Source organism: Myzus persicae, unplaced genomic scaffold (assembly GCF_001856785.1).
Source record: "Myzus persicae strain clone G006 unplaced genomic scaffold, MPER_G0061.0, whole genome shotgun sequence".
Lineage (NCBI taxonomy): Eukaryota > Metazoa > Arthropoda > Insecta > Hemiptera > Aphididae > Myzus > Myzus persicae.
Genome location: NW_019103903.1, coordinates 146,290 through 164,817, shown reverse-complemented (window position 1 = coordinate 164,817; position 18,528 = coordinate 146,290). Strand labels below are relative to the sequence as shown.

Sequence of the window (18,528 nt, the reverse complement as noted above, 5' to 3'; positions counted from 1 at the left end):
ACATGATGCCTGATTGTAAACAGCGAGTAAAAATGTCAGAATCATGTATGTACACAACTCGTAAAAAATTAAATCCAAGTCGATTTCTATTTGAGGTATAGACAGAAGTCTTGGCTAAGGGTATAACATATTGGAGTGTACGACCGGTTCCATAACGTGAGTATTTGAATTATTTAGTACATTTTGAACTTTAAGTGGAAATAAAGTAAGATTACTTATAGCCTATTGCAGTTAAAATTCATTATTGTCTCAAAATATATGTTTTAACAAAATCTGATTGATTTAATATTAATATAATATATTGATAAATGTGAACTATATTATGTTTAACTATAAAAGTTAGTATAAAGAATAGTTGCCGAGTTGTATGTTCTAAAAATGTAATTTACTGTGTTTTTGATGTAAAAAAATATTATTATAAATATGTATTAGATACAAACAATTTTTAGTATTTATTACTCGTTACTATAATTATTATTATTATATCCAACAATAATGCAATATGTAAATTTGATAATGTAAAAGGATATTATAATTTATAGTATTTATATTGTATTATAATTTACAGAAGATATATAATAAAATATTTGAAATTAGCTAGAAATTTCAATACGTATGTACATGCGTTGAGATTATTAAATATTAAGAGGATGCCACACCCGAATATGTTGTCTCAGTCTCACAAACGTACAATACATCAAATTTGTGTTCGGCAATTTCTATTTTGTGTAGTTACCTCTAATAACAGAGTGAATTAATTTAACTTAAAGGTACCTAAGAACATTATTTGTGTTTTCTCGTAAGGTTTTTACGATATAATAATTTTATGTGAGTAATCAGTGTCTAAAATATTACAATTTAAAACTTCCAAATATGACGTAACACTTTAATAGTAAAGTATGGATGAATACAATATTCAGCAGTTCAATTTTAATCCAAATTCAGTGTTCAAAAAATTGTTAACGTTGTTCAATATAAATTATAATATACATTAGAACATAGCCTACCTATTTAAATGTTTTATTTCAGTATGTACAGAATGTCCATATAAGTTTATACAGACTACAGTAACTTATTGCAGAAAGATAAATTTGGAGACATATTTCATAACTATCACTTAATGATAAATATTAAACAGAATTAGGTACAATTTTGTACCAACAAACTGTTTCTATTACAAGTCTAAAGCAAAGGCCAGACTAAAAATTATCTTCACAACATTTTACGAAGAAGAGGTCATGACTTCATAATATAGTAATTAATACATACTATATTTACTATGAATATAAGCTGACCTCGATATTGTGTTGGTACACACGTAAAACTCTTTTTAATTACTGTTTATTCTACTAAATACTAATTATAAACTATATAAAATATAAAGTATAATAATTAATAAATGCCTATTTTATTTATTTTCAATTTAGCTAATTTTTTTTTTCATTTAATTATTTATGATTTATGATGTTTCATTATGTTTCTAGTGTATCATTATTGTCGCTTAAGAATCAAAAACAATCCCCCGGTTATTTCTTAATTCTTATAATGTTTGAACAGAGTAAAAAGTTAGAACTATAATTTTTCCATTTTGTAAGATCAAAAAAAATTGATTAGGTTATTAATTTTTTTAACAATGAATATTATATTCTTACGTGATAGTTTTATTTTTTTTATAAATTAATTGAATTATACTACCTATTGAATGTGTAAAAAGTATTTAATACTTTAATATAATAAATTAAGTACCTATAGATATAGGTATAGGTATAGGCATATTAATATACCATGATACTTATTTTAGTTCAGGATTTCGTATGATAATATCTTTCAACAGTGCTATATTTTTAAGTTTATAGGGATGTTAATTAAAGTTTATTAAATTTGCGAAATCAAATAACAAATATTAATAATAAACGATGATCATGTACCTCTTTATTCGCGAATATTATATTTTTGAATTTAATTAATGGGTATTATTACTATACAAATTACATACGTACTTTACAAGGTGCAAGTTAGATTTGTTTGGAATTAAAACAATTTAACCTAATCTTTATTTTGTGTGAATGTCATACCTACAACAAAATCTTAATTAAAAACCAAATTTAAAAATATATATTTTCTATTTATACATATTATAACTTTTCAAAGAGTTGAGATTCATTTTTGTTCAATATACATACATTAACCAAATTGAAAATGTAATTCATCGACGATAATAGGTGACAAAGAAAAAATATAATATAATATTGAAGGATTTTAAGAGAAGGTCGTCTTGCCAAAATGATACCTTATTGTATGTATTTTAGATAAAGACAAAGTAATAGCTAATGCTGTATTATAAGCTTGCAGTGTAGTGTTAATGTCAAAATATTATAATATAAGTAATTTAAAGCATATAGGTAAACTTCGAACATATCATTTTTTTATGAAAGCTTAATATAGCTAAGGCAAACTGAAAAGTATCTATCTAAATGATAAATTGACATCTCGTTCCAATTCAAATAATATGTACCTATATAGCGTAAATATTTATTGGCTATTGCCTGTTACCTATAATGCACAATTTTTTTAATGAATACTGTATTGCTATGTAAGTACCACGTGTAGTATTCAACAGTCAAATACTAAGAATATTATAATTTAAATGGAAGTACCTTTACAAGTTTAAAATGTCTAAAGAGTTAATAAAAACAAAATAGTACATAAAAATATATATATGATACAAAACCGAACTCTAACGACTTTATACTTTGAAGAATTTTTTAATGCTGTTAGATTATTTTTTAAACTGTTAAAGACGTATACTAGAAATTCTGTTCTTGATGTTTGAAAGAATATACGAGTTCCAAAGATTTATTATATTGTTTTTGATAATAAATGTGAGTTATTTTTTTATATGTTGATTTTAGAAACAAACAGCGCTCAATTATAATAAAAATGTATAACAATAATATTATACACTAAGAAAAAATATTTGATGTATAATATGCATTTCATATATGTACCATAGAAGCAGGTATTATATGATAATTACATAAAAAAACATTGTAAGTTATGATTTATAAACATGGTCTAACATATATTTTAAGATCAATATTTAGCTTTTTTGAAAAACTCTTTTAATATTGCACAAACTGAAATTTATATTTATAAATCATGATATTATTATAACAATCGAAATATTATTGAATACAATATCGAATACACAAGTCCTACTATATTATAATATAGAGTTCATCGACATTGTGTATTTTAACGACCCAAAGTCTAGAAGCAAATACGAGTTCTATACCAATCATCCAGATGAAAAAGAATGTCTTTCACCAAACTGTCGTTTTACTTTATAGGTTCACCTTAACAGTTATTCTGATATTTTTAGTGCACTGCGAAAAACCCTCCCTGTATATCAAATATAGCTACTATAAAACTGTAAACGACGAAAATTACCTCCCCGCGGGCGAGTTTATAAGAAAAGCGTGTCAAGCACCCCAAACAGTGAACACCAGATCTACAAGGACCCCTCGTAACGTATATATACGTATACACACAAGCTAATATAAGTTATTTCTTTCCTCTTTTTTTTTTTAACATCGTTACTTACCGGCTTTGCAGGGGTCTAAATCGACATCATTAGACATTTTTTTCGGATAAATCGAGCAAAGCAGTTCATCGGCGGTAAACTTGGAACAATCGGCTGTAGGCCATAATCCCGCCAAAACGTGGATCAACAAGACGAACCCTCCGACCGCCTTCATAGCGACTTCGAATGTCGTCCCTACACTGGCTAGTGCTCAACACCGTTTGACGACGATCGTTGTCTGCATATTATCCTGTAAGAGGAAATATTATAATATAATATCGGAAATTATGGTGGTATTTACTTTTTTTATAACAAATAAATGTACAGTATTAAAAATAAATAATATAAAATAATTAATATAACACGCGCCCGTTAAACGTACAATCATCATAATATATTGGCTCTTATCACAAATGCAGTGTGTTATATGTTTTATTTTGTGATTCAGAAAATATTGCGTGGCCTCGTTTCTCTTCCTCGTGCGTACCTATATCACAAAGTCCACGGACGTTTTGGACACGAGAAAAACGGTGTTTAGAGTTTATTAACAGCGATATCGGTACGATTCGTATTCAATAATGTCAATAAAACTAGAAAATATAATTAATAAGTAAAACCGATCACGATTTAATACAATAACACAACAGAGTTAAGTTTTCATTATTTTAGAGTTGTCTGTTTAATTTTTTGAAATTGTACTCACCAATGTGTAAGAACGTAATGTGTTTTAACTAAGATGATAGGCAATAGGTACTGATTAAAGAAAAAAATCGAAACATAAATAATTTATAAAGGTTGATTTGATCCAATATACAAATAACAGTGACAATATAAGCAATCTTTTTTTTTAATGTTCTACATCGAGTTCGTAAAAATCGGTTAATTTAAAAACAAGAATATTTTAATATCATTCGTCTGAAATAGCTAGACAATAGGTACTACCATGCTATTTAGTAGGTATGCTCTGGTTTATAATGAAAAAACGTCTGACGACGTGAAAATAAATATATAAAATATTAACTATAATTTAGAAGCCGTTAGATACTTACGGCTGTTTTAGTTGTACGTGTCGGCAGTTTTCGGACGAATAAAAAATTATTTAATGTATATTTGAATATTCGCAATAAACGTACGCACAATTAGGACGGCAAAAAAATATGATGAGACAATACTGTATATTATAAGATTAATTATTTTTAACACACACGACGATACAATATTGCAATATCATTAATATATTTATTATTAAAGTATAATATGAACACGAAACGACCGGCTCGCGCGCCTACGGAACGACGCAGCACGTACTACGCCCGGCACGAGTACTTCTACGGTTACTACTAAAGAGCTCCCGCGAGACGCGATGCGCCCGTACCTATATGACCAATAATTTTATCCACCCTCTTTCGCCGTATCAATCTCCCGCGTTCGCCGCCGCCGACGCCGTGTACCATAAATATTGACATGCCTATCACACGTCCTGTCGAACCTATATCGCCGCACACAGTATCGCTTTTTGTATAATAATAATGTTATAATATCGTTATTGAATGTGCTAGCTTATTATTATTTACCCAACGAGTATATTAACCTATTTAAATGGCAGCAAATATTGTTGTTATTATTATTATTATACGGCTAAATGTCTGTTTAACTCTGATAAATCCTAAAATCGATCGGACTGTAATAATAATAATAATAACAATAATAATAATAACAATAATAATAATAATAATAACAATACCAGCAGCTATAAAATCAGCCGTCGATGCATAATTATGTTTTCGTTTAAGGCGAATTTCATCGGTGAAAAAAACCCAACAGTGCAAAAATAAAAAATAAAAATTCCTATTTTGAATCATAATGTTATTGTCTACTACAGTCTACACTTCAGTAAAAAGTAAAAAGGTATAATCGATTATATAAAAAAATAAAAATGTATTTATCAAATAATTTACAAAAATATTATTTTTATTAATATTTATTCCTAAGTCGTTATAAGAATACCAATTTTATAATATTAATATATTTTTAATTAAAACCAAAAAAAGGTCATAACTCATATTAATTGATATTTTTAAACTACGCGTATTACTACGTATGTACCTATAGACATTCAAATATTCAAAACGTTGCGCATACGACAGGAAACATAAATGATAATTACAAAAACCGTAATAGGTTCGAATATAACATCGTGATATCCATCGTACGCGTTTCTCATATTCGATGCAACCCACCAAGTGCACACTGCAAATTTAATGGTTGTTTTGATATAATATATTTTTCGCACATCTTTCGGATCCGGCAACAAAATATCATGACGTCATTTAATACATAATAGCGTTTTTAGTTAACAACGATTTGCAATGCACCCTTTTCGCACTTAGTCATCGCACTTCCCTCGCCGCGATTTCGTTTACCGACACCGCGTATGTCGTTAGACGACCCCGTGGCAGGGAATAGGGATAACGCCAAATCGTAATTTTCACGTCACGATTTTCGTTTTTCAATCTCGCTCGTTCATAATAATATTATTTATCTATCTGTTTCTCGGGGGACTCCTTATTTTCTGTTTTATTTTTTTCACAAAACCGATGTCAGCCATAAACACAATATCGTGTACGTAGGTACGGCAGCATCCCACGATAAAAGAACATGTGCGGTGATAAATCGTTTTTCGAATGAGTCTACCTTGGGATAGGCATTAGAAAAACAATTTAATGAAATAGATCATTTATGGCGGCGGCCGCGACGGTGGGGTATAGTGTTGTTCGACGTCGTCGTAATTATCCCGAACAGTATTAAGGCGTGTGCGCGGGGGTGGTAAGAACAAAAAGGAAAGAAATGTCCTGCGCGCACAATACCGTGGTTGTAGAACACGTGTCCTTGGCCTTTCGCCATTTGCAGAAACCTGACGCGTGTAGTCGAATAATTCTTAGAAAATGCGGCATTTCATCTGTACGAGCGGTAGCACCTTGGCACACTGGCGGCAGTGTGGAGTCTGTCCGACTGAAGATAGTGTACTAGTGTGGGTTAAAGAATTGTATTATTATTACACACAGTATAGTATAAGTATATACACACACACATACACACGGCCATCAACACGATATTATAACCTCAGCAGCGTTGGTCGCGCAGGTACTCGCCTACCGCGTACCGGGTATCCGAGCGGACCGGTTTCCGGTATACACATGTTGCATACGGCCGAGTGAACGAAAGCAATAAATATTAATGCGTGAGAGAGAGAAGAGCGCCTCGCGCGCGATCTGTACGCATAAAACGTTAGCGACCGAGTCGACATAATGTCGTCCGCTGTGCCGTATGTACCTCCTCTTTCCTGGTTTCCACTTTCCACTTTTCCACTATTATACACGTGTGCAGTGTACACGAAAAATGTTTAGCCGTTTCCAACAACACGGGAACGTGGTCAACCGCGTGATAACCTGGCCAAACCAACCAATCACAGCAAATGTTTAAAGCGAAAGCGTATTATAGTGGAAACCCACCTTTAGAATCTTAGATCATATTATTAAACAATATTGAATTTATTACGTTACCTATACATAGACGTACAGTGAAGCCCCTAAATGACGGACACTAGAGGTTGCTGAAATTTTGTCCGGAATTCGGACGTGTCCGTTAGGAGAGGTTTCACTGTACAGTGTATATATAAGTACTTTGATAAAATGATCCAAGATCTGTTATTATACCGCAGGCTACGATTAGTGCCTAATAATGGTATCCGTTTGTGTTATGTCGAATCGTCAGAAGACGACAACGATGAGCGACGTCGCGCATTACGACAACACACGTGGGAACGCACTACGCGGCACACGCGCCGAGCTCACACACAATTCAAAAACACCTCACACAATACAAGCACACACACGAGTGCGTGCGCACATACGGAAAATACTGGGAACACTGATCGCGGTAGTGGGGACTCGGCGGCGGTAACTGCGGTTACGGCCAAGGTGAATACCGCGGTGAACGAGGTGGGGGCGGTCGCAGTGGCTGGTGGTGGTGGTGGTGGTGGTTGGGCCGGTCAGTTGTGGTTCCCGTGGCGGACTAGTGGTGACTGGAGGTAAGTGCGCCGCGACGGCAGTAACAAGTTGACGAACATTTTACAGTCGGTTCGTCGGTCTGGTTTTGTAGTTATCGTTGTTCGGTTTAACGTTCCTTTAACGCGTACTGCCATCGTATAACGTAAGCAGTCGGCCCGATTACAACGGTGCGGAAATGCGCGGCTATCGCTAAATTTGTTCATTACTTACCGTTTTATTTGTTTTCCGTTCGGTAATCGTTTGTCGCCGATGATCGTGTAACTGTGTGAAAAGAAGGTTTTTTCGCGGACGCGACACACAAGACATCGTTACCGGCATTCGGCCACTGAGATTTCTTCTTCTCCATGGGAGCAGCTCAGTCACAGCGGTCGACTAACGACCGCATTTGAATCGGAAGACAGGAGTGAGACCGGAAAAATTCTCACGGTAAAGGTAAGAAATAAACAGCCTGCCTGCGAACTTACTAGAAATATCATGAGAATGTCACGAGCGACTTCGCGACGAGTACCTAGGGAAACAAATCGTTGGGGACGCGGCGTCGAAACCTCTTCTGTTGAGACGCTTTGTCCTGCACGAAAAACTCCAAAGATCTCATTGTGCGCGCATTATACCTAGGTACTAGAATGTGTGTTTAGGTAACATTTTAATACTTACCAGTTACCGACGTAGCAGGTTTCATGTGTATATTATTTATTTATCACCAAGTATCAATGTTTACATTTCCCACGATTTTATCGCACTCGACGAATTTACTAGAAATATAACAAGGATCTAACGAGCGACTATATGAAATGAAATGTACTGTTGACAAAATTGTCGGACCCTCTTCTGGTCGAGACGTTTTCTGCGGGACGAAAAACTCCAAAGATCCCGCTGTGCGCGTATTATACCTACTTACTAGAACGTGTGTTTAGATTACATTTCGGTACTTGCCGACACGTAGCAGGTAGAATATTAATTATTATTTATTTACCATTAAATGTGTTAACGTTTCCCGTCTCCACGTTCGTCCACATTTGGCCGTAATTTTTCCAACCGAAATAGTGAATAGTGTTGAACGAATAAAGATAAGAAATGACCCGAACCTCGCTTCGCTCCGGGTACGGATGGCAACATCCGTCAGTGATGGGGTGAGGTTTAGTTTTCCCGAAAACGATTGAATTCCAAGAGTCTTTACGACACGTAAAATGCATGGTATTTATATAATTGTTAGTACTATTATGAATCATTACACTTACTATAATAATATCTATACATATAATATTATGAATTATGACCTTGAAATATTGCAATTGAAAACCCGGAGACGTACATATTGTAATTATAATATGTCTATGAATATAATGTACTACGTAAAAGTTCAATGCCGCAATTTGTAGTGTATTCTGTCTTCTGAGTGTTGAACATGAGTTCGTACATATAGGAAAAGCTACTCACAATAGTGTAACACAGATAACAATGATGAGATTTGAAATCAAAGATTGTACGATATTAAAATATTATCACAAGTGTTGATATATATATATAAACATAGACACATAGTATATCCAAACTCATAGGTAAGAGTATTATCTTAATTCTCTTTTTTTCAGGTGTGACCAAAATACCGTAGAGTAGAAAGACGAATAGATAACAAACTTTGAAAAATGATTAAAAATATAATTAAACCCTCGATCACGTTACAGACTTTGGACCATGGATATTTATCAAGTTAGGGATGTTCCTAATATGTTTTTGACGATAAATATCGCATATTTTAAGTATTAACGAATTACTTACACATTTTGAAAACAAAGATGATATTTAATCAACAACGTAAAATTATAAAATGTACACAATATAATGTGTATATGAGCGTACTTTGCTAATTTACACTCAATAGTTTATGTCTATATAATATTACCTATATTTTATATTTTATGACGTACGAGTATGACAAAACACTTATAATACAAAACCCGAGACGTGGAGGTAGAATATTTCAATTTTAGAAATTTAGCTTATTATGTCCTCTCTTATTTTAAAATTTAATAAAAGTACTTTTAAGCATTAGATAATATATGTGTATATGATATTCATTTATTAAAAATAAATAAATATGAGCATTAAAATCTGTAAATTTAAAAACAAATTCGATTGCATGTTGTACACATTATCATAATATCTATTGACTGTAAGCAACCCAAGCAACTCTTTGAAAACATTTATAACAGTACCTATACTGTTAATTATTATGTTTGATATTTGGAGTTTTATAATACCTGCAATAAAATTTGTATATTACCGTCTGACGCCGAACGTTCTCTCCGTAAGCAAATCGTAACCGTTTGTCCGTTTGGACGGCACAAGTCACGAGTGTAGGTAATTTATCCAATCGACGTGACCCGAGGCCTTGTTCTGGATACCGTACGGCCGAATCTTGTTCAAATTCAAACGGCAAACATTGTTAGTATAAAATAGTATAGATGTTTTCACTGAATGATAAAACTCCATTTTGTTCGTTTTTTTCTGCACCCACCCTTTCTTAAGACTTAAGTCTACTAAGACCTACCCGGATCATTGCAATTATGTTTCAGAAAAATTGAGAAATATACTTCGCGAGTAAACAACTAAAATAATATTTAATATAAAATTATCTATTATGCTGCTTATATAGTTTTATAAGTATATATTCTGAATTATAACAGTAGATTAATTTAAAACATTTTGATTCAATGTCATATTGAAGTATTGAACGATAATATATACATGAGTACTTAACGATTGTTGAAAGTAGAATTCATTTATTTTAAAAAGTTTGACAGCGGCGTGTATAGGTATACATAACAAATGACGTTACTATATCGCAATATTGCGTACGACAAAAATTAGGTAATATTATTCGTGATAGTATGTATGTATAATATACAATATACATTGTACATACTGAATTATCGGTGTATACTGTATACTGCTTAGTTATTTAAATTTTTGATATATGCTACATAAATATAAGACAAATTCCGCCTACGCCGATGCAGTCGTCGGTTAGGTTATCTAGAGTCGTGTAAAGCGCAGGTTCGGTGGGTGTCGACTGTTTTTTTTTTTGTGACGGATACAAACGGGAATGGAGCTCAAGTATAAGAAACAAAGGCCGCAAGAAAAATATATTAAACAAGTTTTCGAACACGTTGATTCAATATAATTTTCATAAACGCATTCTGCATAACTGCAGCATTTCGACATATGTATTGGTTATAGACTTCTGGTAAATTTAGGTTTTTTTATTCCATTTATAATTTCGTGCTCCGGATTCTGGAATGACTATGGTTAAATCTTGTTATGTGTGAAAGTTACACAAACCGGGTTTTGTTATTTTATGTGATTTATATAGTAATTTTAAAGATGAACTTTGTACAAAACTTATGTACTTACATTCATTCATTGAATGTAGGTGATTTTCATTTTTAACACAATATTTACCTATTTTCAAATACACTGCAGTCACCGCTTATATAGAAATGATAGAATATAGCTTAAAAATAAACCTAAACCAGAATTTCTCGGATGTGGCTTTTATTTTTCGGTATTTTTTTTTTTTTTTTGGTGCGTGGTCTTTAATCTACTGTAGCTATAACTATTTATGAATCATATGAATTTAGTATTAAATATAATATCACAAATATCCAATGAATCAAATTATTTGAAAGGTATATTTCTTCGATTTCAAAGTAGGGGTGTAAGTCTTAGTTAACTATTGAATTTTGAAACGATTTATTCGATGATACTGGATGCCTTTGTGGTTTTGTATATAGTTTTCCATTGTCAATGATCGAATCACAAGTGCATCACAATGACCGTGGATAATAGTCCGTCGACCCGAACTCTTTGAACACATTTAGCCCCTAAAGCCAAGACGCATGGGTGTTAGGTGCGAGTACTTACTTTAATGTTTCTTTTTGCGGTGAGTCGAGTGAAATTTAAAATTAAGTGATTCGAGAGAGTCCACAAACACAAATATTGAAACCAAACATTCGACCGCCAAATCCAATCAACTGTATGGACCACGCCACCACAGGTTAATGTGCACACGTGCAGTAAGTTGTAGGTACATTAACTATATAATATATATGCAGCAATAATTTGATAAAAAAACATAGTACTCAGTCATAAAATTGAACGAAAACTGATAGAGTTGCTGTGTATTACTAAAGATTTAGTTGTGAGTATAGATCGTAATATCGTATACCAACTACGGTCCTCTATCCAAATATCATGTCTTCACATATTCGAAATGTTGCGTGGAAAAAAATTCCTAAAATCAATCTAATAGGTTTTTGATTTCATTCGTGATACATCATTACTCATAATAGACAAGTTTATTTCGTTTTAAATCACTCGTGTATTGATTATTGATATTTGATTTCAAATAGTGTCCCGTAGGGCATTTGGGCCACCGTCTGCAATGATTAATCTATGCTTTTTTATATGTATGAATATATGACAATGAATTGATTTATTAATACATTTTACTTTTGAAGTTTTTAACATTAAAAAACAATTAATTCTTTGCATTAAGTTTTAAACACTATTTATTATTTTTATTGTTTGTGGTACATATTGCTTAATAAGAAGAGAACCACTGTAAACAGAATTTTTGTATTTTTGTATTAAACATTAATACAATTATAGAAGTTTGTATTCTAAATTATTACCTAACAAATCTAGTACTCACAAATGTAACGAAAAACATTAAGTGAACTCGATGGATATTGTTTAATAACAGCTATTATGAAATTGTTTTCTCCACGATTTTTTCTAAAATATCTAATTCAAAATGTTTTATTAGTTTATAGGCGTTTTTTTTCATTTGGGTAATTGAGCCACGTGAAAGTAGTGTCTATGTTCGTTTTCAAGTAACACAAATCGAATACGAAATCACGAAAACTATAATCGAGGTTTAGAAGACCTTAAAAATAATTATTTAAGAGTGTAATTTCGGCCGAGCTCATAAGATTTGACTTAATAAATAATATGTTAGAAATTGGGTTTATTTATAGGAATAATATCTATTATTTGTGAACATAAATAATAATTTATTTGCACATAATTTATGTGTCATAAATCCATGGATCAAAAATTAGGGTGGTTCATGGTATTTTATTTACTTACCTATAAGTTGTATTAATATTTGTATGTGGCGGCAGCCTAGCCCACTAAAATTAAAAAATCTAAACCCTCCAAAACGAATTCCTTAGAATTTGCCTTAAAGCATCTTATTGGTATATGAGGAATCGCCAAATACACAATGATACTGGAATATCCCTAATAAATATCTGGATTAAAACCCAACTTAAAAACTTTCACGCCAAGCTGAAAGACTCGGACGGAGCCCGCTATTACTAACTAGGAAAGAAAACCCGAAATAGGCGACTACGACCTCGACTGCCCCAAGACATTCTCCTATCAGACACTGAAGAGCTCTCATTGGAAGATGAAGAATAAACCAACAAATAATTTCAAACCTAATTATGAATTATTATAGCATTGCAATCACTAACATAAATGTAAATATTAAATTGTAATTGTAATGTAATGTATCGTACTTGTAATAGCACCTAATGTGCTGAAACATTTAAAAAATAATAAAAGAAAAAATATTTATATTTGTATGTACGTAATTATATTATATTTGATTTTAAACATAATACTCGTATATACTGTGATCGGGAATGATGAAGAGAGAAAATAACGAATTTTCCTCCAAACGTTTTAAAATGTGCATTATACAATGACCTATATACGATTTAAACCGTATAACGTATAAGACATAGTAGATTTATTAAGTTCAAATGGATTGACATTGGTTATCTTGTTACGGTTTTATCGGCTTAAAAATAGGATTACTGATGCAATTTAGTAAAACCAACATTACCAATGATAATAACTGCAATGCCGTAGAACATTTTTTCTACATATACCTATTTCACATTTTTACTAAATGATTTTTCGAAACAAAGTCAATCATTTTTATACCCACATTTTTCCGTAATCCTAAAAACAACCTTATATGACCTATTATACAGCTATATTCATACTTAATGTTTATTTTATGAAAACACATTTTTAAATGACAACAATGATAGAATTATATAATATACAGAGATCTAGTGCATTTAAAATTGAGTATTTCGTTAACCATAAACTATTTGAGTCTTCCAGAGTATTTTTTTATTTGTTTATTCATTAACCACTATTAATGTTACTCATTGATTGGACTAAATATCCTCAAATAAAAGGCTGATTAATAGCAATAAATAATAATAACATATATAATACATTGTTGCATTCATATACAATAGAAAATATGATCATCTCTATACTAAAAGTAAATTACGTATTCCCGGGAAATGATTATTTCCCAAACGATAGGTATACCAAAATTGTATGTAAGTAATAATAATTATTAATTACACTTCCCATCTAAACATAAATTAACTTCACTAAACGTCGCTATCGATTTTTTATAACGTATATCGTGAATGTTTTTATTTTACTCAAATGACTAAACAAATGCACTACAAAAGCAATTAGTTAACTGGAAACACATGCTATACGATCCATCCAAGATATTTAAAACACGTTATAGTATATGCTTAATGTGATGTATGATAATATTCTTGTTAAAATTGTATATATAATGATGCAGTATTTCTAAAACTTGACATTGTTTCAGAACATCGTATTTTTCATACAAAATTTAATATTTATTCTCATCAGTACCTATATACTGTATTGATTTTAAACTGTAAGTATTTAAGAGGAAGTCACTGCACTTTTATTGTTTTCTCATATTGACACAAGTACACAACAAATTAACGTTAGGAAGACCAACCTTATGTTGTCAACTTTAATATTAGAATGAATTGGTCTATTATTTAACTTAAAGTTAATAACAATATCCATGTTATTGTACTTTGGATTTTTTATGATATCAATTTGTATACAAGTTATTTGTAAAATATTAAAATCCAGAAATACTCATATAGTCATATATTTATATGTATCAAACAATCAAAATATCGCAGAGAAAAGTCTAAGTAAAAAAACTGCAGATGATTTATATAATATGTTCTTGGTTTCAACTTTTATAATTGGTAAATTCTCTTTAAATGTTAACAACATAAGGTTGAACAAATAGTGCACTGCCGCATCCTCTCAACTTTTCCAATTTTGTTACATAACAGTCAATAAGATTTAAATACGGCAACCATACCTATTGCTATATCATACGGTATATGTACAAAAATAATAGCATTGCTGTCATAAATTAAACGGAAACCATATAAATTATAATATTATATTATAGGTACCCACCATAAAGCCATTGAAATAATATAAATTCGTGGGAAAATACACTAGTAGTAAACCTATTGATCGTCATAAAATTAGGTATAATATCTTGGACGGTTCTCAAGTATAATACAAAATTATTGTCTATGAATACCCAAATATATAACTTTACTTAGGTACTATTGTACACAATTATACCTATATTTAACCGAGTTATCATAACTACATCATATTTACACGCAAATCTAGAATTGTATTCGAAATTGCTATTATGAGTACTGACTACTGTTACTAATATCTTAGTGAAGTTTAAGTTATTAACTTGATAATTAAGCTCAATAATCATAGATAAATGCTATATAACATAATATACTAAGTACATATGTTTTTTGTTTTTGTTTTAATAATTAAACCACTTTTGAATTCAAATTGCTTAATTAATTCTAATCAATTTCTTAAAGTGATTGAAAGTTCTAAGATTTTTAAGCTCTAATTCTTCCGTAAACTTATTTACATTTTTTTGTATTTAAAATAATAAATTATGTAAAATCTCACAAAAGTTAATGTATATATTCATCACGGTTCAACCAAAACCTTCAGAATTCAAACGTTATGTTTCTATAAGTATAACTTGACGTTTTTATGTATAATATTAAAAATAATTTATATTGCTGTGACTGTTTTTTCATCTAATCTACAACCTAATCTATATCTATTCTACCTTCAACCCAAAAACATACTGTATTCATGTATTTTTCAAACTTAAAAAACCTATATTTGTGAACTAAAGGTTTCACATTTGGAAAGTCTAAAAAAATGTTTAAATTGCATAGCTATATATAATTACAGTTAAGTATGGAATAAGTTGAGTTTAAAAGGTAGTGACATATTAGTATTAATAATTGGTGTATTTGGATTTTAAAAATGCAGATTATCCGAATTTAGCAGTAGTGCACAAAGCGATGGGCATTATTTTTAGTCACCGAAATTTAACAACAGAAAGTTGTCTCGCAATATACGGTCTTGTATGTCGATGGTGCCAGTGACTATTGTAACAAATAATGTAATTTGATAGTTCTACAATTATTAATAATATTTAATTACCTGGCTGACAACTTGCTTTTATTTTTTATTTAAATAATAATGTTTGTTCGTTAATTGTATTTTGTGTTATATTTAAAATTGCATACTATTGACAATTTTATATTGAATGTACCATTGTGTACCTATGTCACATTTTGGTAGAGAGTCACCTCTTCGAAATAAATATATTTGAGGGATCATGGATCAAAAAATAATGCGCACTGCCTTTCAATAGTGTTGTAAATATTTCGATTAACAAGTCATCCTTTAAACAGCATGTCTAACTATATAGCTAGCTTAACATATAATTCCTTAACTATTTTAGAACTACAATAATATGAAACCCAGAATAAAACATATCTAGGCATTAAACTTCCAGTATTAAAAACAATTTTTTTAACGATTCATTAATTAATTAGCCTGACTGGTATTTTAATAATACACAATATTATGCTCTTCTTAATAGTATACATTTTTATTTTCTGATAAATTATTTTAATTTCAAATTAAAAAAAAATTCTATTCAATACAATACAATTGAGTTTACAATTACTTGCAAATGTTATTTTCAAGACATTCGATATTAACAGATTTGAGCTTCTTATTACCTCTGAAATAATGCATACAAATGTAAATATCTATATTATAAGAAAATATGTTCTTCGAGGAACAATGTAGAGTTATTGCTTCAGACTATTCGCTATGAATATATTTTAGAAATTCGTTTTCTTATGTAATATATACCTAACTATTTAAATGAATAACATTGCTTATTGTACAATGTTAACCTCACATGGTACGTATAACTGAAAAAAAAATTATTTTGAATTTAAAATTACTTCAGTGACATTGTTTACTGCAAGCCAAATATATCATAAACTAAATGTCATTATAAATGTGTTACTATTACACCTACACAAAGTATTCAAAATATATATTAAAAGCATAAATCATTATAGGAAATCATAATCATAATATTAAATTATTTTAAAATGCAATTTCGCTCAATTATGGTATTAAATAACATTTACCTACCACGTAACTGAAATATTAAAATATTCTGAGAAAAAATCAGTACTTATATTATAGTTTTAATATTAATGTTTTCCTCTGATTTCTTGAGCTAATATTGTAGAATAAACGAAATATAATATATTATTAATACAACGAAAGAATAAGAGACGTTCGTATTCCTGTACTTTGTCAAAACAAGCATTCAGAATGAAAATCGTAGTCATCATCTAATACTGCTTCGTAGAATTTAATATTATCAACAGTTTTTTGTTTATTGTTTTTTTCGTCGTCTTCTAAAACAATAACAGGCACAAATAATTTAAAACTGACAATTATAATTAGTCACTCAACAAGCGAGCACTCTCATTTTTTTTTATGTTTCACTAGAAAATGTTTTATATTTGTATGATGCAGAATTAAACAAAGCCCTTTGGATAATATTTTTTGTGAGTACTTTAAATTAAAATTTACCTAAGTGGACGTTGAAAGTGACGTCGGACTAGAAAACCAAACATATTTGTAAGACCAATAAGCTCCTCTGAGAATCTAAGATTTGTTGATATGAAACAGCCAGCTCGAAATCTTTATTGTTGATTAACTGATGTAGAATACAACAAATAATATAGACATGAACATAATAACATAGAACCGCGTACCAGTGGAGTACACAGAAATTTCCAAAGGTTAAATTAAACATAAAATATGTATATAATATACACAACATTTCCACGCCTTTGTATAATGAATAAAAGCCTAGGAAGAAAGGTTGTTGTACATCTTCTCTCGTGTGTGTACTCCTCTTCCGTGTACCTCCGACTAACGAAACGACGATGTCACTGAGGCTCTAACGACAGTGAAGTTCGTTTGTTTCGTTGTTACTTATTTTATAATCCGCTTGACATTATTATTACAATCATTACTGTTATTTATAATATAAAATAGTAATACAAAATTTATATGTAACTTATGGTACACAACATCTAGTATATCTGCAAATGTTGTATCGTGTTGGTATTATAATGTTCCTCCGGTTATAAATCGCGTATTCAGTATTATGAAGTATAGTAGTATATATTGGTTTCAGACTATAATCTATAAATTATAAGTTTAGAGTATAGACTATAGAATATTATTGTGCAAGTAGCACCGACCCGATTCCTCCTCACGAATCCGTGACCGGACTACAACTTACTGCCGCGTACAGCCACCGATCGCATCCCGCATTCCCGCATCCATCACAATCATGGATAATGTTTTGTTGTTGTTTTTAGTTACCTATCTTATTTTTTTTTCATTTATAATATCCTTACGTACCCTATTGTAATATAATGTTGTTAATTATCTTCGTAGATATTGCAGGAGGGCACATAGCACATTACACTACGCCTCGCATTAACGCTTATAATATAGTATGGCTGTAGGATATTTCACTAAGGGCCAGTGCCC

At 30.7% G+C, this 18,528-nt stretch overlaps 2 protein-coding genes across 2 annotated transcripts in view; one reads left to right on the top strand and one right to left on the bottom strand.

The window, feature by feature from the left end:
• Positions 1-4,933, bottom strand: part of LOC111036119 (tolloid-like protein 1) — a 58,247-nt gene extending 53,314 nt beyond the window's left edge. Inside the window, exons 1-2 of the mRNA XM_022318023.1 lie at positions 4,633-4,933; positions 3,605-3,833 (exon numbers count right to left, since the gene is read on the bottom strand). Coding sequence (XP_022173715.1) covers positions 3,605-3,758 — 154 coding nt within the window. The 5' untranslated portion in view covers positions 3,759-3,833; positions 4,633-4,933. The remainder of the gene's footprint in view (positions 1-3,604; positions 3,834-4,632) is intronic.
• Positions 4,934-7,649: 2,716 nt separating this feature from the next.
• Positions 7,650-18,528, top strand: part of LOC111036127 — a 68,851-nt gene continuing 57,972 nt past the window's right edge. Inside the window, exon 1 of the mRNA XM_022318031.1 lies at positions 7,650-8,085. The gene's annotated coding sequence lies outside the window, so the exon portion shown is untranslated. The remainder of the gene's footprint in view (positions 8,086-18,528) is intronic.